The sequence below is a fragment of the Halichoerus grypus genome, chromosome 12 (genome assembly GCF_964656455.1).
Source record: "Halichoerus grypus chromosome 12, mHalGry1.hap1.1, whole genome shotgun sequence".
NCBI classification, from domain to species: domain Eukaryota; kingdom Metazoa; phylum Chordata; class Mammalia; order Carnivora; family Phocidae; genus Halichoerus; species Halichoerus grypus.
In genome coordinates, this window is record NC_135723.1 from 90,604,066 (window position 1) to 90,628,974 (window position 24,909).

Here is a 24,909-nt window from a genome sequence, read left to right on the forward strand (position 1 = left end):
TGGCTTGGTCCAGCATGAATTGTGCAGTAAGCTGGCCTTGGACCCCCAGGATCCGGCCAAAGCTAAGTGGCATGATTAACAACTGGTTTTATCACTGGATTCCATGCTATATTATTATTTCTTCTTCTTCTTCTTTATTGCAGGAGAATTTGGACAGTAGGAACATTTATTATCATTGAGCAGAAGCATTTTTTTTTTCTCATTACGAAATCCCGGGAAGTGATGAGTTGCAACTGAGTAGCATAAATATACACCTGAGGTGTCAAACTTGCTAACCAAAATAAGCTGAAAAAGCCATAAAATGGAGCTAGGAAGTAGTAAAAGTAGCAGTGTGCGAGAAAATTTAGAGTGCAGGCTGGTGATAACATCTATAAGCCTGGTTATTTTCTGTACTCATTTACAAGGTCAAATCTTGAGTCCACAAATCACAAAATGTGTGAAGACAAATAAAAAAACTCATAACTTAGGCTATGAGTCCCATGCTGGAATGTGTAAATGTTTTAGGGTTTACATTAGAAAAATGTGTAAGATTAGCTACCAATAAAGTCTATTGATTTGGGAATTTTTCACTTTTACAAATAGGCTCAAGAAAGCTTACCTGAGATCTGTCTATTCGGTAAAAGCGATCAGCAGAAGTTGCTAGGAAAGAAAAATGTATATGGCATTCAGAGTCCTGTGATCTAGCACCAAATTTGCAACCTTCTCTCCTATTATGCCACTCAAAATCTTTGCATTCCAGGCATGCCGGCCTGCTGGCCAGTTCCTAAATTTAGAAAAACCCAGAACTTCCCTGTCTGCTATGGCTACGCCCCAGCTTAGAAAGCCCTTCCCCATTACATCTCCCTAACTAAATCTTACTTGTCTCTTAAGGACCAACTTAAATACTGCCTCCTCTGAGAAACATTCTTCCGTCCCGTCTTCCCTACTCTGGACAGAATTCATTGCTCCTACCTTTAGGCATATTCACATTTTTTTATACTTCTTGTAGACACCATCTTCATAAATAACTAGGAGACAGAGATATCTGCCTCTTTAAAGGTCTGTGTTTCATTTACTCTTTTATGTCTATAGACACTAGCACAGGACCTTAAACAGAGCTGGGACTCAGTATGTATTTATTAAGTAAATAAAGGTGGTGGTGGTGGGGGGGGACTCGTAGGTAGCCAGACTTCCCAAGGAAGTGATTCTCATTTTGAAAAAAAAGCTTGAAGATGCAGAGCCAGGGACCACAGCTGGTACTGAAGGATTCATTTCACTTCAAGATTGAATTCCTAAGCCATGTCTAAAGAAAGCCAAAACAGTAAAAATAATTATTTAAGCATTCTTAAAAGGAACTGGGTTGCATCTGTGGTTTGGGGAAAAAAAATTGCAAACTTTGGGTTTGTAGACACTATTCTGATTATTCTTAATACTCAAAAGAATTATGTTCCTCCTCACTTAAATCTATCCAACAGAGTCCAAATATTATAAATAGATTTTCTACAAAGTACATAGTCCTAGAGGGAATAACTCAAAATGCAAATAATCATTCAAAAATCATAACTATTTAATGAGTAGCTTCTCTCCAAAGGACATGAGCTGAGAAACAAGACAGTCACGGTCCCTCCCCGCTAAAAGCAACAAAGGAATAAAATCTGAGGACTTATTCTACTTTGGTTCTTTTTAACCTTAAGTGTGATCACCTTTTAAAGGTTTTTCTATCTATAGAATATAACTAACATCACACTTGCAATTTTATCTAAGAATGTATAAAGAACAGACTGTATATAGAACAATTCATATAAACTTCTAAAATTTTCTCAAATATAAGTTGTTTCCCTGTGAATTCAGGAAAAAACACATGATTGTGCTTTTCATCACAAGGGAATAAAGGAGCCGGAGGAAAGTAGTGTCAGTTATCTTCAGAGTAGGTGATGAGCTATTAATGAAAACCTAGGGCATGATTCACTTGGGTTAGATCTGATATAAATACAAGTGTTCATCTTCATAGTACTGTTCATATACTCACACATCCTGTCGCACTCTTGTCCACATTTATATCTGCATCCCCAGATCAACCAAAGAAATGTCTACAGTGAAAACCACATGTCCACATAGACAAGAGAGATACCGGGTCGTTGATACACTGGGCAGTAGATAAGCAGGAGTGTACTGTAATATGGGTAACTAACTGATAGAAAAACAGGATTAGGCAGCATCTAGGGAGTGAGGGATGCTTGCAATGGAAAATGAACCCATTAACCAATCAGAAAATAACTGAAATACATTCAATAGGCCATGCTCAGCAGAGCAGATCTGAATGCAACTGAAAATTTCCACATTTTTGCAAAAATGTATACTCATACTGAAATGATGGCTAATGGAAATATACGAAAGTTACAATAAGCAAACAATAGGGAATTAGTACCTGTCTGCTGTGTACTGTATCCATCTACTGGCCTGAATTTAAGATAAGCCCTCAACATGTTTCAGGAAAAGGGGGGGGGGGGGCGGTGGGCACAGAAAGGGAAATGTCAGTTTGGGCAATTTGATGCTGAGTTCAGCCCAAGGTAACCAACTTTCTCTGAAAAAAATGACTTCAGGAAAGTATGTCGCAACATCAGTGAGTCCACATAGTTTGAGATGCAAATACCAGTCACACAGAGCCACATAAAGAGTTTCTGAATAATCCCTTGGAAAACCAGGGTCCACTCCACCCCATCTATCAATGCATTGTTGTCCTGCTGCTTCTGCAATCCCCACTGCTCCATGAAAGAGAAAACACTCACCATCTAGAAAGCACCACCGTGGGGAGAGTCTCTGAGCTGAGAGCGCCCTGGGGAAGGAGGTTTCGTGGTCCTGGAAAGAGACACATACATCCTCCTGACTCCATTTGAATGACCTGAGGGTTTTAACCTCACTGTACCATATCGACTACTTCTAAGAGTGAGCATCCTTTCCTAAACCGAGCACTGGTGAGAGGCCAAATCGTATTCTTACTAGAAAGAGAGGCTGTGCTTTGAAATAAATTACTTCACACGGGACCTTCTAAAACAACTCCCACATAAAATTTCCATGAAGTTCTCAACTACTCTATTAAGCATTCATAAATGACATAACTGGGGACATTTACCTCGTTTAGGGAATTTCTTTGCTTTTGTGAAGCTAAGGAAGTAGGGGCAGCTGGCTGTCATTTACACTGTGGTTCCCCACATGGGTATAAGGAAGGCATTGGCACAAAATGGGAAGGGGCTGAGCCTCATCTACTGGCCAGAATGGACCCGCAGCATTGAAGAAACGCAAGAGGCCATCCATCTGCAGTGTCAAAACCCCTTAACTACAATAGCATCTGTTATACAGGGCAATTTGTCTGCATGAGAGCAAAGAAAATCAACATCACATACTGAGGCCATCATTACCTCAACCTTATCCACTGAACCTGCCTGCAGAGCTGCGCACAAGGAGGAAGAACCTTCTGCCAGGCTGGCTGGTGACAAAATCGTCTGCCCAACACGGACTTAGCCAACGATGTACTCATCCGCCTTAGCATTCTCCAGCTCTCTAGCTTCTAAGATGCCCGATCCTACCCCCTCTCATGTGTGAACTCAAGGCCATCTGCTAGCCTCCATCTCCTCTCCTTTAGCCTTAGATAAAAAGTTTTTTTCCTGTTCAAAGCTAACCACTTCATCTAGTCTCCAGATTACCCTCTTCTTTCCTTTCAAACTTTATTTCTGTATTCTTACTGAAATCCTCTTCCCTACCCAGAAATTCATTAATTTTTCTGCTTTCAATGGCTCCCCCTCTCTAAAACAAATTCCCCTCGATTGATCTTGTTACATCTTCTGAAAATTAATTTCCCCTTCCTTGCCCTGCCAAATCCCTGAAATATGCCTCAGTATCTCCTGCCTCCAACTTCCCCTTAGCCATTTTGGCCCGACCTCTAGAAGACTGGCTTCTGATGCATCATTCTTCAAAAGCTGCCCTTCCAAGAGATCACCAGGACTAGCATCCTTCCTGATTTAATACTACTACCAGTTCCCAAGATTTCCAGAAGTCTCTGAAGCTTTTACTTCTTACAAGGAATTAAGGCCACATCACAGAAGAACAGACTAGGGAACTGGCAGATTGAAAGCAGAAGGGATTATCTCTTTATAATTCCAAACTTTCAAAAACTGAAAATCTCCCCTAAGAGAAACTCTGTCAATGATAATTTAAAAATAAAAAGCGCATTCTGGTTTACAACACATAACTTGGAGCATTCTAGCCCTGGCTTATAATGACATTGAAATTGTTGACAGAAACAGGACAAATGAGGAGGGAGGCTAGGTCTCTGTGGGGAAGACAGTGGGAGTTTGACCCACATTAGGGATTTGAGATGTTCTAATATAGGTAGCATCCCTGGAGTGCAGCTGGGTGTGACTGATCCGTGTGTACCGGAGGGGGGACAGGAGAAGGAACTAGGAATAACATAGGACAAACAATAAGAGAACTAATCAGAGGTTGCATTGACTTGTTTGGGGTTTTGATCAACACTCCCTCATGCCTCACTTGCTCCTCAGGCAAAGCCTATGCTTAGATCAGCGGGTCTCAAAATGTGAACCACGGAACAGCAGCATCAGCTAGGAACTTGTGAGAAATACAAATTCCCTGGCACAACCACAAGTTTATAGAAACCCTGGGAGTGGAACCCCGTAATCTTTCAGGTGAAGGTGATGTACGCTAGAGGTTTAAAAGCATGGACCTAACAAAAGGGATCCGTTTTATTATAAGAAACCTTGACTACATGGAATTTTTAATATGAATGGATTCTGCAAAGTAAATAATTGATAGAGAAAAAAAACTGGTCTCGAGTCTGGCACCAAAATTTTATATTTATATGTGTAGAATTGATATAGCTATGGATAGACAGATAAATACATATCTCTAGGGATATATATGTAGCTATGAACACAGAGATATTTCTCTCTTTTCTGAACGGGCTTTGCCATCCTGCTGGTTGCACTAAATGAAATTGTGATATGTGCTCAGTACCTATTTGTATGAAAATCACATTTAACATTTCGAGAAGTACATTTTGACACATGATATACTGTTTTAAAGAAACTTAAGGTTCTTACTGTATTTTTATAAAACATGTAAAGTCACCAACATGTCCATTTAGTGTCAAATGTAGTAAGTCAGGAGATTCAAATGTGATTTGAAATATTTAGTGCCAACTATGAAAGCTCCTAAATAAAAATATTAAACAGAAACATGGCTGTCTTCTCTAGAAATAAAGATGGCTTAGACACCAAGGACAGTTTCTGAAATCTGATGTCAAACGTGCTACAGAGAGCCCCCCACACAAAAATGAAATTTCCCTAGGTAAAAATCTACTCTGAAAGAATGCAGAAGTGCTTAATTTATCATTTAAAAAAACCTAAAGATTAATAATGTTATTGCTGGAGTATTCAAATTAGAGAATATCGGATATTATTTAGTCTCATTTAATAAAACGCAGATTGAAAAAAATAAATAAAATGCAGATTGATATACTGCCTCAATCACGTGACTAGCTTACCACAGGCTGGTAAAATAATATTGGTATAATTGTATACATTTTTATGTATGAGGGTCTGTGTGTCAGGAGAGTTTTATGGATGTGCCTATTTATTTTGTATATTTTCTTTTTTTTTTTTTTTTTAAGATTTTATTTATTTGCGAGAGAGAGAATGAGAGACAGAGAGCATGAGAGGGAGGAGGGTCAGAGGGAGAAGCAGACTCCCTGCCGAGCAGGGAGCCCGATGTGGGACTCGATCCCGGGACTCCAGGATCATGACCTGAGCCGAAGGCAGTCGCTTAACCAACTGAGCCACCCAGGCGCCCCTATTTTGTATATTTTCTGTTTGTTTATTTTCTCTAAACCTTCATTCACAGGCATTTGCTACAACTCAACTTCCTTAAAGAGGTTTTATTTAAAGAGAATGTTACCAGTTTGCTCTGTGAAAACACACTGGCTGCCAAAGAATAGAGATCTTTGAAACACTTCAAATAGGTTCAAGTGGACCCTCCACTAAGTTCAACAAGCCTTAACTCCCTGAAATTTTATGCTAAATTCAGTGTGTCTAGTGGAGGTGCATGTTTCACTGCTTTCTATAGGTTATTAAAGTGATCTGGAATCCCAAGAAGCTCATGAGAAAAATGTCATTGAAAAATAACTGGACACTCTCTTGGTCACGTGCAGATTAACCCAGCGTCTTAGGAGATGGTTACAAGTGCACAGGGAGAGCCCTAACTTCTCTGATGTAGCTCCCCTGAACTAGGTTTGCATCCTCTCCCTCCTTTTACAGAGCTCCTTCAGCCTTGTTCATAAAAAAAATTGTCAGCTCTTAAAAACAGAATTATTAATATAATGAAGTCCTATGTTAAATGGCATTTGAGGAGTGCCTGGGTGGCTCAGTCGGTTAGGCGTCTGTCTTTGGCTCAGGTCATGATCTTGGGGTCCTGGGATCGAGCCCTGCAGTGGGCTCTCTGCTTAGCAGGGAGTCTGTTTTTTCATCTCCCTCTGCCCCTCTCCCTACTTGTGCGCTCTCTCTCTCTCAAATAAATAAATAAATAAATAAATAAAAAGGTATTTGAATTCCAAAGTAAAAATGCAATTATCACCTACCCCAATCTGGGAAGGATTTATAATGCAATGCAATTAAACTACTTATTTCCAAATTTTACATGTCAAAAAGATACATAAAAGCAGTCAAGTCTCAGCAAAATTTTCCCCTTGGATCTAATCTAGCCCACACATATATATGCAGATGAAAGGATCTCACTTGCATTAGGACCCTAAAAGTTGGAGATTACCTAAAATCAGTGTTAAAATGATGTTTCACTGCAGCAGATGGACAAAATGTAAAAACATACCCACAAAATATACCAACAATCTATAAAATAAGACACAAAGAAATTCAGCTAATCAGCACAGCTGGGTGCTAGGATGACATCTAAAAGATCCAGGGGAGAACAGGAGGTAAAGAGCAGGCGAGGGATGGGAAATCTGGTGGCGGTTGAGGCTGTTGTATTTCACTTGAGTTGAAAAACAGAGCCAAAAACTACTTTTAATGAGAAAGTCTGCTTTGGAAAACTGATTGTGTGTGTTCCAATACAAGTTTATTTATGGACACTGAAATTTAATTTCATATAATTTATGTGAATTATAAAATATTCTTTGGGGTTTCTTCAAGCATTAGAGTATCTGAAAACCATTCTTAGTTCACAGGCTGTGCAAAAGATAAATAGGCAGCACACTAGACGTGGCACTTGAGGTATAGTTTTTCAGATCTGTGGTTTCAATCATTACAAGAGTGCTTGATTTGTGATTATATTACATTTAGATTTAATAGGAATTGTGTTCCCCAACAGGTCCACTTTTTTTTAATCTGATCTTGTGAGTTATCATGTCATTACTGCCCCATCAAAGGTTGCTCTGTTTGAAAATTCTCTAAGTGGAACTCAGGAAGAAGACATACTTCAGCTAAGAAAATCCCTTATGCTGAATCTGGTCCATATAGTACTAGGAGTTTTTCACTGGTAACCCTTTAGTGATGAAACCCAAAAGACAGCAGTAGATAATCACACTATAAATTCTTAACATCTAAAAGTTAAGTCAAATGGCGTAGGGGTGGGTTTTCTGGAAAACTCGTATTTTTGTAGGATGACATCATCAGACTAAGAAATGAGATGACAAGAGAGTCTCTGTCCTGGAGGTGTTTAGGAAAGGCAGTTCTCTGGATGAGAAGGAATAATAGTGCAATCCATGGTACATGATCCAGCCTCAAGTAGAAAACCCAGAGGCAGAGGAATTCTGGCAGCCGAGAAGACCAGCTCGTGAACAGGACAATCTTGGGGCGTCACCCCCTACTAACTGAGATTTTATGCAAATTTCTTATCTACTCTGTACCTTGGCTACCTCATTTGTAAAATGGCTACCATGGTATCTATTATAAAGGATTCTTTTGAGAAATAAGTGAAAGGACACATGGAATGCTTAACCCATGTGTTGGCACATGTAGATATGCTGATATTGTTATGCTACGCAAGTAATGTTGGGGCATCTGGGACTTTTTTTTTTTTTTTAACCTAAAACAATTATGACCTTTAATCACCTTTGGGGCTCACGGAACATAGGCCACATTTCAGACTGGATCATTCAGATGGTGCTACACCAACACAAAACTATTTTATCCATAAACGTCCTTGTGCTCAGAATCTTCATTTCAGAGAAAACAAATGGAACAGATTTGTATGCACGGACACAAAAAAGAAATACATCAAACCAAGACTGAACTCATGCCATTGTTGGTTTGGTGCTTGCACCCAACACCTCTTTTCACACTATCAGATGCTAGATAGTTGCCTTAAATACAGGGTATTGTCTTCAAGGCTGAGCGTCTTCTGTCACCAAAAGCAATATTTTTCAGAACACTGCACTTTACTGTCCTCTTCCCATTCAATAATATTCCCCATTCAATAGTAACTGTGCTTGATATTTGCTTAGTTTCATCAATTGCTATCTTTTCTTTTGCTGACTTGGATCATCAGGTGTCACATAGCTATATATTACTCTTATTCCTTTGACACAATTATATTCAGTCTTTTCAACTAGTATTGATTGGAGCTAATGAGGCGCAAGGCATGTGATGTGAGGGTCACAAAGAAGAACAAAGCACAGGCCGTGTCTTCAGAGGGTATCTACCTCACTGAGAACCGCCGGGGTGCTTACCTTCTCACCCCAATTTTTGGAGTTGTTATATGTCTGATTTACCAGATTTCAACATCTTTTTTTTTTTTTTTCCCAAGAGATGGCTATTTTAGTTATGATTTTATTTCCTAGCAATTGTCAAAAGCCATTGATTTTGGGAAAAGGATCTTGAGTCGGCTCCTCACAGAACGGGAGCCTGGTAAGGAAAACAGCAGAAGATATTAATAGCTGGGAAAGCACATGGAAGGGTCAGCTCACATTTAAGAAGGCCCTTTTGTTTCAAGTCTGAAATATGGGGCTAGCAATCTTTGGTCTGGGCCAGCGGTTTTCAGGTAGTCCTGACACTGATGGAGAGCTAAGACGTGCCAATAGGCACAATCCTGAATCATGCAATCCACTTACACAAAGGCCAGTGGCCAGGATGTCAAGCAGAGCAGCAGGTTGCTGACCCTTGCTCTCCTTCATCCCTTCCTGCTATGTTAAGTCGTCCACCTACAGCTCCCGCCCAGACTCATCTCCATTGTCTGGCATTAAAGGATATGGAACAATAATCTCAACAAGCTGTCAACTACTCAGGGAGTAACAGTGGGTGACTGGTAAACTTTCCTTCCTTTACCTCCTTTTATAGTATGCTCCTTTTTTACTTCTGAGAATTTTCCATAAACATAACTCTATTTCTGTATTCCTTGGTGGTTCTGTATTAAATGAAATTTAGACCACCAGTCTTTTTATGTTATTGCATCTACTTAATATTCTATGTTGGAGAAAATATCCCCTCGAAGCCTATGTATGGGAGAGATTATGATCAAAGTTCACAGAACCATCTCTCTTGGATTTAGGGTTACCCGGCCACCACCAGAGTTCATTTAGGAATATTAGGCTAATGTCCTATTTGGTAGGTTGATTTGAAGCCATATTCTTATGGCATATCCATTCTGTCATTAGAAAACTGCATAATCTAGCTCCATCTACCTCTCCTTCATCTATCTCCAGTATTCTTCTTGAACTTCTTCTCCAGCACCTAGAACTGAGCCATAAATGAAGAGCAGAGGCTTTGGAAATTTAAGTAAACTCTCACAAGTATCCAGCCATTTAGTGTTGGAGTCGCAATTCAAATGCAGCCCTCTTTTACTTCAGAGGTTATGATCTCATATACTCAGTTTTATAGATTCTTGAGGAATTAGAATTAGTGGGGGGTTTTGAAGGATGGGTGGAATTTGCGTAGGTCAAGTTGGACAGAAGTTGTTTTTTGACTCAGCTCAAGCAAAAACATGAAGAAAGCAAAAGCCAAAATAATTTTAATGGTTATGAAAACCTTCCTTTGCCTCTGGCATTCAAGGATATTTCATAGTTTCAGCTTTCATTAACTGTCAAACTAATCTTCCATACTTCTTATCAGAGTTCACAGCCTGGTAAATCAGAATTTTTCCTCTCTCAAATTCTCCAGTCACATTGCTGGCACACTTTCCCCTCCCATAGTCCCATCTGCTTGAGAATCCCATGGGAATATGGCAATCAATGAAAACAATAGTGAACCACAGTTCAGAGTAGAGAAACTGAAACAAGAGTTCATATAAATTCTGATTACATAAGTTTAAGATAACTTTGCTGTGTTACATGGTTACAATTCTCAACTCCATACAAGTGACCAAGTCGTTTAGCATGTGATTATCACTTCGGTTACAGCTTTATTTTCAAATCTGCACAACTATGCTTACTACAACTTTGTTTAGACAAACAATGGCAAAAAGTGCATATAACCTAAATGTCTATCCAGAGAGACAGGGTTAAATATATACCACAGAGTAGAGCAGTAGTTTTAAAAAACTGAGTTAGAGCTTCATTTATTAGCAAAGCATAATCTTCATGGTACATTACTGTTAAAAATGGGTTGTGGTATAATATATATATAGTGAGTGTGCAAAGGATGCAAATCCATTTTTATTAAAAAGAAAAAAACCAAATGTGTATCCATGTATGTCTTTGTGTATAACTTTTACAGATTTGCAGAAAGTAAACAAAAGGTACACACTAGAAAGGTGTTGTCCTAAGGTCTACTTTGTGTGGGGAGTTAAAAACCAAAGAGAAGTCTAGAATTATACACACTCGGAAAATTAAGATAAGCCAAGATTATAAAACCTGGCAGACTTCACAACACAAGTGGCAAATGAAAGTCAAGAGAAGTACCTCAAGGACCTTAATATCAAAGACAAATGTATATGTGGATGGATTAAAATTGGAACAGGAATAAAGAAAAGATTATTGAAAAAGAATTTGCAGTAACTTAAAGCCATGGTCCATAAACTCCCTTATATACTGACGTTTTTAACTAATGATGACCACATAGGTGACTAGGTGACCAGGATTCATGTACTTCCTACATCTTATCTCTCTACGCCCCTTTCTCTCCTACTCAAAAAAAGAGAATCAAAATATGAGTGATGGTGATGTCAGTAGAGAGATACTATTGAATTTGAAATAATTGTGTTTTAGATAACTGGCATTGCTAGCACACTGTGGGTAATGTACCTCCCGTCAGGTAAACAGCTGACTGTCTCCTCACACTGGGCATGGCACACAGGTAGAGTGGGTGACCCTGGCATTAAGGGATCCTGGATTCAGGGGCGGCAGGAGGGTCACGAACAGTGCAGCGAGGACAATGAATCGGACTGGAGCTGAAAAGGGGAAATGAGAAAAACAGAAGAGCCCCTCACAGGAAACTGAATACTGGCCCCAAGGGTAGACCTTCCTTAGCTTCGTGGACCGCTAGGGTGAACACAGCAACATCCATGCCACTAAGCAAGAGTGGCTGGAAGTATGCTTGCTTTGCAAACACTGCACATTAAAATAAATGTAAAGAGACTTAATTTCTGATGGAACCAAAAATGAGCCGAAAAATACGCACCTTTCAAAAGTGATCTGACTATATACTTAAATGCACTTGTGTGAGCGCAGCTGGGTTGCAGGGGGAATTCACATCAATAACTGAGCTGCACCACTAACAAGGACACTGATGCTTTCGGGGCTAATTTAGGGCTTCCAGTCCCCTCAGTCCTCTCAAGTTACATAATCAAATCTACAGTCCACCAAAGAGATAGAATGCGTGCTCATTTTGTGATCTGTTATTCTTCTTCATATAAATGGTGTGATTTAGATGACTACGACTGTCCTTGTTCTATAACATAGGCAGAATCATATACCTTGGACAGACCAGGCCCCTTTCCATTTTAAATATAATAATCATGTAAAACTGCAGGCTCTTTAAATGAATACTATTAACAAATTTATTTCAAAAATCCCTGATGTGATTTTTTTTTACTATATGCTAATGGAAAATCAGTTTCTCATGCTAAAAATACAGCTGCACGCACAAAAGCAAAGCTGTTATTTCTCATATATATTTTTAAAAGTCAACTGGCATCAACTCTATGTAATTGATAAGGAAATGATCTGAACCACTATTTGGCACGCATAAGCCAAACTTGCCCTTAATTTACATTCAATTACTCATAGCTGATGCACACATAATTTAATGAAAGCACAGCAGCCCCATTACACCCTTCAGTAGGTAATTCAATTAAACAGTATTCACCTAGCGTTTAACTATACCATCACTGTGAATGAAACTTTTTTCTTTCATAAAACTAGGGAAGATGTAAAAGACAAGGAGGCAAAACAGAAGTCCCTTTGGATTGGGAATCCCTGCTTCATTCAATAATGTCCAGTCAGTAACCACTTTATTTTTAAATTGATCTCTTGTTTACCCACCCACATTTCCTCATCTGCCTGCCCAACCCATCTATTCATTTTGTTTTCTTTCCATTCATCACCAAGTTGTATAAACATATCCCTTTATCCTTTGTGAACAGATCCACCGGGGATGGGTAGAAACTCTGTGTTTACACATCTCTGTCCAACAATAAGCCTCCTTAATAGACTTACTGCTATTATTTTTATCTTTCAAAACTCTTTCTCCTCAAACCTACCTTACCAGCCATAACTCCCGTGGCAGCCGCATATAGAAATGGGATGCCCATTTCCAAAAGCAGCTTTGAAAAAATGAAGAAATAATGACAGTGTAGAAGATGACAATGGAGATACTATACATTTTTGAGAACCCTTTTGTGTGAGAATGTCCTCTATCAACAACAACTACTCTGTGTGTGTATGTGTGTCTGTGTTACTAGCAGTCACACCTTCACTTGTAACAGACCTGGCCCCAGGCAAGTCTTATTTTAATTCCTTTTCTGATCCATTTGATCCATTTCTGACAGCTTTGATCTAGCCCAAAGGAACAACACTCTACTAAGTTCCTAGCTAAACCCTGTCCTTCCCTGAGACAAGATAAATTAATTCTCAGGACGACTTCCTTAAACTTATTTCAACCCATCCATCGAAAGACTTCTAAAATCCAGGAAACAAATTAAGGAGAAAGAGGCTACAGAGAAAGAAGAGAGATGAATAAGGATAGTCAATATGAAGAGACGAGAAATAGATCAAGTATTTATGAGCAAATGCTGTTTGCCTAGGACAGTGCTCTGATGGAATATATAGATCCATCTCCCAGAAGATCAGGTCGTTATGTAAAGTAGGGAAAGGGATCAGAGGATGAACAAACTGACACAGACTCATATCTGATCAGGAGTTTTTTCTTATGAAAGTGAAAGACATCTCTAAAAGATGAAAGAACTTTTTGAAAATGGTGTATCTATTTTGAAATACCCCAGCCATTCTAGCGTTAGTTTTAAGTAAATAAATTCTTAAAGAAGAAGAATCACCTGGATGGATTCCTTTTTTTTGCAGCTACCATTGAATCCTACTGTAGTCTTTAAAAGCTCAAATTGGTAGCTCATAATATTCTGAAAAGCATACCTCTGTGTGCCAACTACATCAGTCCTCCACAGAGCAAGCACTACACAGGGGAAATAGGGTGTCTACAAAAAACCCTACCTGCTCCTGGTTCCCTTATCCCTGGTTCTCTGTTATTCTCCTCTGCCCTAGCCACAGATGCCTCTGTTTCCCTGCACTATTTTTTCTCATCCTGCTCTTTCCTCTATGCCTCTCCTCATCGAGGACTTACATTCTGCCTGTGGTCCTCAGGAATGTCTTGAGAGCCATCAGAATGACTCAGGGGTTCACAAGGCTCTCACTATTGACATTAGGGGGCTGGATAATTCCTTGCTGTAGGGGGGCTGTCTTGTGCATTCTAAGATGTTTAGCAGCGTCGCTCGCCTCTACTCAACAGATATCAGGAGCACTGCCTCTCCTACTTGTGACATACAAAAATGTCCAAATTGCCAAATGTCCTATATATAGGAGCAAAATCTCCCCTGTGTTGAGAATCCCTAGAACAGTTGTATCTGCTTCTACTCCTTAACTTAATGACTTGGGGTTAAAAGGGGATATAATGAAGACCAGAGAGGGAACAGGGAAAGAATTATCTTATTGCAGATGGCCTCAAGAAGCATATCTATCAAATAGGTAGGCAGAGTCCAATTTCTCTATGACTTCTACCTTATCTGTCAAGCTCAAGAATATCCTGAATCCGCCAGCACAGTGCATTTATCAGTTACAGGTTACAAGAGATGCCATTAAGATCGAGGGGCCTTTGTATTTTGACCTCAGAGATAGTGTAGGCAGGAATTTTCAGCAGGCTATAAATACCCAACGCATTCTTGTATAACCCATAATGCCTTGTTAGGTTAATATAAGGTGTCATTTTTGAGCCTTAGTGCTTTGTTGGCAATTCAATATAGATTAGGGAAAGGAAGAAACCAAACCAATGACATGCTTAAATGACTAGGAACTGCCATATGGCTCACTAATAAGGTGACTTGGGCACTCATACACCTTTCTAAATGCTGGTTTTCTCTTGACTTTTTCCTAGCCTTAGAAAATAGTCAGCTAAAATGTCAGCTGCCAATCAGTGAGCTGATAGGAATTTCTCAACTTTTTTTCCCCTTAACTTACTGGTATTTATTCATGCCATCACAGTTAATTCTCCCAGCTTATTTTGTGTTATCCCATACACAAGAAAGTCCATTTAAATGCATTTAAGGCACTTTGTGGTCCGTGTTTCTGACAGGCCTTTCTCTTACATCACCCCCTAGCCCCCCACGCTGAGACAGGCTAGAGAGTATGATATGATCAGTTTCTGCATGAGGAAACACAGATTTAATATTAAATTTCCTGCCAGTTGGTTTGGTCACTTTCTTTGTAAAGCTAATAGCACTTCTATGCCATGGTTTTTCTATGCGCCCTCAGAATACTACAGAATTCAATCTACTTCATCTCAGCCTCTCCACAGCGCTGACACATTTCACTGCTTCCTCCTCTGAAATACATTTCACTCTTGGCTTTCATGATACTACCTTCTCCTTGATTTCCAGTTTTCCTGCTGCTCATCTCAGTTTCCACGACCCTTCTTGACTGATGGTTCTCTTAAACTTGTGCTCTTTTTGACCCATTAGTACAAGCAGGTGTGACATCGAACCTTCTTCTTTATCTAAGCTCTCCCTGGGTGATTGCCTCCAGCCTTATAGTTTTAAGTACCATATACTTCCTAATGACCCACAAATTTCTATCTCCAGACCTGAATTTTTCAATGAGCTTTAAAATTCACAGATCTCATTTTCTACACACCAAAACCTCTTGGGTCTAATAGGCATAACAAAATTAGGGTGGCTAAAACAGAATTCTCTATTCACCATCCCTCTCACTCACTTCTCCTCTTCCTGACTACCCAAGGTCCCAGCCATATGTGAATGCTTATCTTCCCCCAACTCCTTACCTCAAGCAGCTCTCCTTTGCTCCACCCAGGAAATCTCCTCACCACCCTCTTTCTACTTCGTGGCCATGTTAATTCAAACAGTCTCCCTCAGGTAAACTTCTTATTCCATGAGCAGATCTTGGGCTGCCCTAGATTTCCTTTATTCCATTCCTTCCTTAATACCCAAAGGCCCCTGTTTTTTATACCTCTGCAAGGAGGGGTGTGGGCACAGTAGTACTCCTGACACTCAGGTTTGGTCACTGAATTGGTGATCCTATGTATCAGTACATAAAACCTTCTGACATGACATTTATAATGCAGCAGTTTTGACACCAAAGTTTGACTTGACTGCAAGGAACCCAAAAAACACAACAAGCTTTTGATATAGTTAGATAAATACCACAAATTCTTCTGCATGTTTCTGTTACAAAATAACTACTGAAACGAAGACCCTTCTCATATTCTGGAGTCTCAACCATCTCCTGATCTCTGGGAAAACATGTACAAATATGGTATAAAGAAAACATGGTACAAAATATCCACCTACCAAAACTCTCACACCAAAGTGACAACATCAAATAAGCCGGAACAATAAATAGATGTATTAGTTTCACAAAACTACTTAGAAAAAAATATCTGAAATGTCTTGATAAAAATGCAAAGATGCAAAATGTTCATGACTGAAGAGTACAAACTCTTGAAGAAACCAGACAAATTTATAACTCTTATACATAATAGGGTCAGTTTTTAAAGACTAGAGATAAGCCCTAGCCTCTAAAAGTACCAAACTTTTAAAAATAAAATTAAACTTAGTGGCTTCAGGTAAATATGCAAATAACCAATGGGAGGAATGTTGTGCTCTATCTAAAAAAATAAAGTGGAAATTAGTCTTTTAATGGTTGATAAAAAAGTCTCAGAAGTAGAGTTTATTTTCTCAATGTAAACAAACCCGAAGTGAATTCTTATCCTTTTTATTGCGGCCAGATGGAAAAAAAGATTCTTGAATAGTGGGGTACTTTGTTTGCAACATAAACCTACAAACAAATAAGAACACCAAGGCTGTTCCTGTCATTAAGCCTCAGGATAATGAGGCTGCCTTGGCTGAGGGTATAGGGTATCCACCAGCAGACAGAGAAGCTACCTAGAGGTTACAAGATAAAGTTTCAAAAAATTGTTGTTTAAAAAAAATGTTTTTTATACGAGAGGATGCTTAGGGTGTAGCAAAAAAGAAACCAAAAGCAAATGTGAGGTGCTAAACCAGGATTCACAGATTGAGACATCTTTAAACACCTGTCCCCCACATGGAAGTATGAAAGGGTCTAGGACAGGATTTATTTATGGAGGGAGTCTTGGCATGCTCTGACTCCCACACACCTCTCTAGTAGGGAAGGGGAATGGCTTCTCAGAGAAAAGGGCTTTACTGGGACCACTCAGAGCTTCATGTTTGCCCCTTACAGTTTGGGGTATACTATACACTGGGATCTGAACCATGCCTGAGAAATCTAATTTGTAAGAGGATGGCTAGAGAGTGCAACAGATTCGGGACAGGGAAGTGGGGAGATAATTGTCCTCCCAAAGATTGTTGGGGCAAAGGATATCTGAGTGTTCTCCTGAGGACTTGATGTGGGTCACGAGAGGCAGGCTGGATTTCTTAGATCCTGTCCAAAAGACCAAGATGTGCTAGTCAGACTGTACTTTAGAACATTTGCTTGATGGTTGTGGGAAACAGAGAACTCACTTTTCTGGATGTGAAGAAGACACATGCAGCCCTGGTTGCTAATGGCAGCCATCTTGGGCATGGAAACATCTAGTTCAGAGGTGAAATTGACAGACAAGGGGAACAGAGCAGAAAGACCAGCAGAAAAATGAAGCATGAAGGTTGGCCCGTGGTACATAAAATCCACCTTTGATCTGAACTTTTCACTGATGTGCACAAGTAAGACTTTCCCTGTCAAGCTAGTTTGAACTGAGTTTCTAATATTTATCATTGAAAGCACTTCATTTTGTAATCTTTTCTAAATGATCTGGGAGAAAATCCACAGTCCAAATTTGTGCTACACTAGAGTAGTCCCAAACCAGGAAAATATAAAAGAATCAGAATGTCCACTTCACTCGGATCTTCATGTGAACTCTATCCTTAGGGAAGATATGGCCTCTAATCCAAATGAAGCATTGATTGAAAGATGGACCTTCTTTTTGCAGGGGAGCTAAGAAAACAACCACGGGGGGTCAATTATGTGTTACCTGGTAATGAACTCTCTGGAAGCCAGAAGAAACTGACTGCAGGTCCTAATGAGAAAATGGAAAAAAAAAATCCATACCTTAAGATTAGTTTGGACAAGCTGCCTCTATAACTCTATCAACTGAACCCCCAATTTAGTATTATTAAACTCATCTAGAAAGTATCTATAACTCTTCCAAATTCATCAAGCTTAAACAAAGAAGATAATGCCCAAAATAACAAAAACACACCGACCTGGAACGAGAGAAGAAAGGCCATTTAGCTACTGAAATCTGTATATCCTAAATAGTTTTAGAGGTGAGTGATACCGTGTCAAGGATCAAGAAGACCAAAAGTAAAAACCAGGCAATTTCGTTTTAATAAATGGGGGCCATATTTAATTTGCACCTGAATTTTTGGCTTATGAAGAAAGCTTCTAAAATCCCTTTAAGTACTTAGAAAGAATTTATTGATCTTAGACCAAATGCAAACTGTACAAGTAATTGTGTTTCTACTGCTAAGTGCTTGGCAAACACAGGTTTTCATAGACAGCCAAGAGAAAATCACTGGCCACCTCTGCAGGATCATGAAGTGCAAATTAATAGGGTTGAAATTAATGAGGTTTTACTGGCAGATTCTGAGAGTCTGGCTTCCTTTATAAAGTTTTATAACTAAGTTGTCACCATGATCATGTCCTGAAGGCTTCCTTGTTAATGAGGGTAGTGATTCTATTCACAGATGTCAGTAATCCTGGGTGCCTCTGTCCTCATACCTGCTTCCCACAGGGCTTTACCAACCCACTCTCTGTGCCCAACTTAGTTTTAAAACTTTTCCTCTTTGAGTTCATTCATTCATTCTTTTTTCTTTTTTTTTTTAAGAATCCCGCTTTTAGTTGAATATTGATATTACATGCATGTAATATCAGTTTTCAACAAAGTCAATTCATCAGTCATGTCATGGACTACTGTGAAATCTTGTTACCCAAGAGTTAAAAAAAAAAAAAAGGTTTTGTATCATTTATGATTTGCCTTTTTATTGCAGGTTTTTTGAGGGAGATTTCACAATAAAATAAAAACATTATTTGGGAAAATGAGATACTGTGGTATTCGAGGAATATGGATTTGAGCCTGAGTCACACACTACTAAGTCCACAAATTTTAACATGTTAAAGTTATCTTTGGTAAAAAAAAAAAAAAAAATAGCCAAATGAAGCCACAAGCGTAAAACTTGCTGATTTTACTTCTCTCACCCATATCAGTGTTCAAAGTTTGGTCTCTATCTCAAAATATATTGTGTTTACAATTCCACCTCTATGCTTAAAAATGCTGAAAAGGAAACTTAATAATTTTTCATATTACTTTATGCCTCTTACCTGAACTTATTGCCACCAAGAGAACTAGAATCTCATGTTTAAAGCTAAGTGGCTACAACTTGATGGTATTTTAAGCGTTATATATCTTCTTTATTTGTGGTATTTACTTAATGGAGAACGTGTCATCTAGAAGAGAGTTGTTCAGCTTGTGGTATCTATAAGAATTACCCAATAGCTTAAAAAATACAAATGTCTAGACCACATCCAGGAAAAAATGATTTTAATGCACATCTTTCATCAAAAAAAATGATGAAGAAGTGGCTATTTATGCTTTTCATCATTTGTAAAATGAAGACAGAGAATACTCCCTCTCAAAGTTTGGCAAAAACAATCAATGACCACCGCAGTGATGAGTCTGGGTCTCCTGACTTGGCTGGTGCAGCTCAAATTCGTGGGAATGGCATATATGAGGTCTCTTCCATTGTCTTTCTCTATGGTAAGCCAGACTGAGGAACCAACTAGAGTATTCTTCTGTGTTCGGACACACATTCCTAGGAAGGACAGAGGTTTTTCTTTCCTGTGGAAGTTATATTTTTAAAAAATGTAGTGATCTCTGACCGAAGTCTGTGCTAGATACAAAACATTAAATAACCTAACTCTCTGTTCTCCTTCATTATTCATCAGGACCCTTTGAAATTCTATATAGCTCAAAAAGCACTGGATGTAGTCTGGCAAGAAGACAAGAAGTTCCAAGCTATAGTTATGGATCACACTAGAGCAACATCCTTTCCCATTTCAACCACCTGAGGAGGGAAAATAGCAGTGGGGGTCGGGGAGAGAGATGTGGTCAATGCTTAAAGGACGAGGACACCACGCTTCCATTTTCTCCCCAGATGCATCATTTCAGAAGTAAATATATATGGCTGGTAATTGTTTACAAAAATGGAAAACTGAAAATAAATAATTGGCTAAAGAAACTCACCTCCTGTAGGCGGTCTATGTACATACGGCAAGTCTCCAAATCACAGTCTCCACGCACAACTAGAATACCCAGAGGGATAGCTAAGGGTGAAGGAAAGAGAAAAGTCTAAAATAACATATTTGATTTTTCTAGATTGGCATAAATGTGTTTCTTAGGGTTAAAAAAGTATCTCATAAATATTATTAGTGTTTTGGACATTTCAATATCCAAAATTCTCCTCAAACCTCCCCTGGGACCCAAACTCTTTATTGTGGATGCTTTCCTTGTATGAGTCGTGTTGTCCCTTGCCACCTGGCCAGCCTTCATTTTGTCTCGGTGGCCCTGATATGAAGTGTAATGTCATGCGAACAGTGAGGCATGGCTGGGAGGCGACTCACAGCCAGCTAATAATTCATGCCTGCATTTTCCATAGTCAATGTACCGCCAGAGAGGAATTTAAAAATCCTGATTCTGGACCCTTACTCCTTTCCCTCCTGAAGGCATGGGGTTTAATCTTTCCGTCAGTTTGCAACGGTTCCCTATTTAAGAGACTCGAGCTACTCAAGGCACTGTTGCTACCTGGTGGCCAACACCAGAACTAACTAGGCATGAAATACTTAAAATAAATAAAAGCTTCTAGAAGGTTTGCAGCTTAAAAATCCCATTGACTTTAAACATGGTCAATGTAAATGTGGTAGCAGCAGGGCTTCAGGGAACAGTTAGGAAAAGCTGTTACGTGTCTTAAATACCCTCTATTTAGGTGGTGGCAAATGTTCCACAATGGCTTTAACGGACAGAACTTCCTAGGTCAGAGATCACTGCAAGATTCCTGAAAAATTGTCTCCTTCCCAAAACTTCAAAAAATATATTGCCTATTTCTAATTGTAAAAGTACAGTTGTACTATTAAATCCATAATTTAGCCAAAAAAAAAAAAATACCCTTTGAAATTCTGAGTTATCCAACTAGAGTCTAGCAAGCACATGACAGGACAGTGGTGTTCACTAAAGATTTTCTAAAATCTTTCATTCATTGAAGTTTTAAAGTCTCATCATCAATAAATGGGTCTGAAAATGCAAAATGCATTAAAATTAATAATACAGAGCATAAAATACATATAAAATGCAGGGAGAAATCTTGAGGAGCTCACAAAGTCATAGAGAAGATACATATAAACAATAATGACTGTAGCATAGGCTACATTAAATGTATGAGCTTAATCATTTGAAAACTATAGGAGAGAGGGACTAATTCTTGCCTGGAGGGCAGTTCTAGGCTCTCTGTAAGATATGAAGCCCCACTGGCTCTTTTACTTAGAGAAGTGAGGATAGTCTGAAGAAAAAGAAATAGTTTCTTTCTCCTTATGAGCTCTTAGATTGGCAACCTAAAGGAACAGGGTATGGTATTGATGTCTCTAATGGAAACCAAAGTCCTACATACATAAAGCTTGAAAGCATCCATCATTGTGTAGAACTATGTAAACATGTGCATAAGTGTGGACTCTCTCACCAAGAATGGCTCGTTTATCTTCACAACCATAATGTCTGATAGAGCAGTATGTAAAAAGGGGGAGAAGGGCTTAGAGTGTGTTCAAGTGTCAAAGAGAAAGTACATCTTCAAGGGCTAAGTCAGCTTTCCAGGGGAGGCAAAAAAAACAAAGGTTTGGAGCAGGAGACAGAGCATGCTTTGGATTGGGGCAAAGGGGGCAGTAAGCAAAAGGGCAAGGAGCCCTGCAAGTGTTACGTGTTTAGTTTAATAACCTGGAAAAATAGTTTTTCTCTTCTTTTTGAATATAACCAGAAACATCAAAAAAGTCATCAGTATGGTAATCACGCATCTTTAAAAGGAATGGAAAGGAAATTCAGTGAGATTCCTAAAAGTACTGATTAAAATAATCATCCTCAGCTAGACTACTACCTAGACCCAAATAAGGTTATCTACTGAAGTAAAGAAAGATTAAAGATTTCTGACACTTAAGGAATGAGTAGGAAAAGCTAGAATTTTGGCCTAGAAAGTCAGTCAAATGTTGTGGAAATAAAATATAACTTACTAACATGAGAGCCCATGTTAGAATCTCACTTAGGGATGTTTAGTCTTAATTTCAAATGTGCCAGTGTAGAGAAATGGAACTTGATCAATACTCATCTATTTACTTAAATTAGGAGACACATATTATAGAAATGCAGGAATCCTGTTAACATCTCTGATTTCCTTCTATTATCAATGCTTAGAGTTAATCTGGCCATAAATTCCATGTACTTGGTAGCAGATATTTTAAACTACAATTAGAGAGTAGATATTCCAGACCTAGAATCAAGAAGGTAGAGCTAGGAAAAAGTTTTCAAAGACGTGCCATACATTTCCTACTATAAGTATAAAATCAGCTACTTTGCAATATTCCTCAAGAAGTCAATTAAGAGAAAGAGTGCTTTTGATTGATGTTAGCTATTAATTGGGCTTTTAAAAAACCATTCTCTACCACAATTTCATATCATGATTACTGACAATTGCTGTGAAATCTAGCCTATGAAAGTAGCAGTATGAGGTACAAAGGATTTATAGTAACTCTCTTGGATTCAAATCCCAATGCTGCTTTAATCTTATGAATTACTCACATTAGCTCTTTGGTCCTGTAAATTACTCAATTCCTCTGATCCTTAAAGTGAAGACTATGGTATTTAGGATAGGTACCTTCTAGGATTTTGTGAAGATAAAATGCAACACTATACTTAAAAATGAATAACCAAAACATCAATGTTCTTTCTCCTGTACTCCCTTTACTATCTTTTGAGCAACTTCAGCTAGAAAATGAACACATCTCATCATATTTCTTTCAGTTTACCATAATACTGTAAGGATTAGCTGGTAGTTCCATAAATTATATTCCTGTTTTCTTAAAACAAACTTCTACTCTTTCTGTGATGAGAAAAATAACTGTAGTATAAAAATACTGTGATCTGACAGTTTCATTTGGAGCTTGACATGGCAGAGAAAGCAGAAATTTGTGGAAAATTATCACCTTCCTTTTACAATAGTGACAACTACCACTTCAGTGAAGTTTCCTTCATATTAATTGGGAACATTGAAAGTAGTTGTCACTTGAACATTAGCATCATTATCCCCGATCCTGATGACTCATCTTATTTTGGCATTAGAGATTTTACTTGACTCCAGTAAGCAACAGCCAACACTCAACCTACATAATGGAACTTTTATTGCAGGGATCAAATGGAATTTATAAGTTCTAAGCAATAAAGAACAAGCTGGTTTCCTAGTTAAGATGGCAGATTTAACACCTCCTTTTCTCTTACCAGAAATGCTGCTAAATTACAGTAAATGGATTTTTTAAAGACATAAACCAAGAAAAAAAGAGGAGAAACAGTGAACAGACAGTAACAGATGAAGCAGATAGAAAATTGGTAAATGACCCAGAGCTCCTATAGAGTCCAATCCTAAACCATGGGTAGGATTGATGAGAACCAATATGATTTATACAGCAAAACTCTCAGAAGTCTTGCAAACTGGCAGTATCAGGTGCCTTACAAACTGAGGATGGAGGGGGTAGCCAAAATAGATGACCAGATTCCACCAACCACTCTTGGCAGATGCAATTACTTTACAGACAATGGGGATTAACTGATCATCAGAAGAATGCAGAGATCCCCAAATTTCTTCCCTCACTAGGCTCTCCAAAAGTTGGCAGCCAGAGCCCTACCCTTTTGGAAAGAGATTTGAAGCCTTTTCTCTAGGGAATCCTCAGAGAGTTAAAAGAAAATATTTCACCCATGAAATATAAACAGAGTATATAAAAGAAGATAAAGAATATGAGGAAGAAAAAGGAGAAGGAACATCATTCAGAGAACCAAAAAATTCTTGAAAATAAAAAAATTGATAGAATAAATAGAGTTTAATAGAACAGAAGACAAAGTTGAGAAAATCTCCATAAAAGCAGAGCAAAAATAAAAGGAGGCATAAAATACGAGAGAAACGCTAAGAAAAATAAGGCTGGGCCAAGTGGTCCAACATTCAAATAATAGGAGTTCCAAAAACCAGAGAAAAGAGAAAGGAGTAATTATCAGAAATAAAATAAAAAATATTTCTTAGAACTGAAGAACATTAGCGGCAAACTGAAATGGCCTGACAGCTGCCCAGCACAATAACAATAAAACAATAGGAAGACATTTTATTTTAAAATTTAAGAATACTGGGGACAAAGAAGCGTCTATGAATTTCCAGAGAGGAATAACTGGATGACATATAAAGGATCAGGGATTAGATGGTTTTAAATGGTACAGGCAACTACACAGTCAGGCAGGCAATGAAACAAAGCTTTCAACATTCTAAGACTTTTACACATAATCCAAGCTTTCAAACAATTCCAAGGGTTGAATAAAGGACACACCTTCTATCAAGAAGCTACTGTAGTACTTCCCCAAACAAAAGTTGAGTTTGCAACAAGGATGAGGAATGCATGCAATATAACATATGGGGAATACAACAAAGAAGAGGAGCAAAGGAAACTTCCAAGGTGGGGCTAGACAAGCCTAGGACGACATATGCAATGAGCTGCCAAGGAGCACTGTGACTCAAGAGACTGCTATGTGGACAGTTGTCATCATTGAGATATTCACAATACTTGGAGCTTTTTTTCAACCCAAGGATACAGCCCAGGTGAGTCCTAACCAGTTTCTTATATATAACAACACTGTCATCACCCCAGATGTACTCTGCCTTAACCTGTCTTTGAGAGCAAGAGTCAGGTTATGATGAAGCAGGAAGTTCAGAAGTTCATTCCCTCTAATCATATTTCTGCTTGATATCTACAACCCACCCGATAACACCTTGACAAATGTTTCTCAGAATTCAATCACTACCTAGCCCCCCAAATCCTCTTAGAATGGGCTCATGTGCATTCTCAGGGAAGCTGAAGCCAGA

General features: G+C 38.7%; 2 protein-coding genes across 11 annotated transcripts in view; both read right to left on the reverse strand.

Annotated features, from left to right (window-relative positions):
• The window catches only part of PTN (pleiotrophin), a 486,673-nt gene that overhangs the window by 201,852 nt on the left and 259,912 nt on the right, over positions 1 to 24,909 (reverse strand). The gene's annotated exons all lie outside the window — the stretch shown is intronic.
• The window catches only part of DGKI (diacylglycerol kinase iota), a 419,644-nt gene that overhangs the window by 71,641 nt on the left and 323,094 nt on the right, over positions 1 to 24,909 (reverse strand). For all 10 annotated transcript variants that reach the window (XM_078059602.1, XM_078059609.1, XM_078059607.1 and 7 more), the window contains 4 exons: positions 19,998 to 20,077; positions 17,727 to 17,771; positions 2,769 to 2,838; positions 599 to 639 (listed from right to left, as the gene is read on the reverse strand). In XM_078059602.1, coding sequence (XP_077915728.1) covers positions 599 to 639; positions 2,769 to 2,838; positions 17,727 to 17,771; positions 19,998 to 20,077 — 236 coding nt within the window. The remainder of the gene's footprint in view (positions 1 to 598; positions 640 to 2,768; positions 2,839 to 17,726; positions 17,772 to 19,997; positions 20,078 to 24,909) is intronic.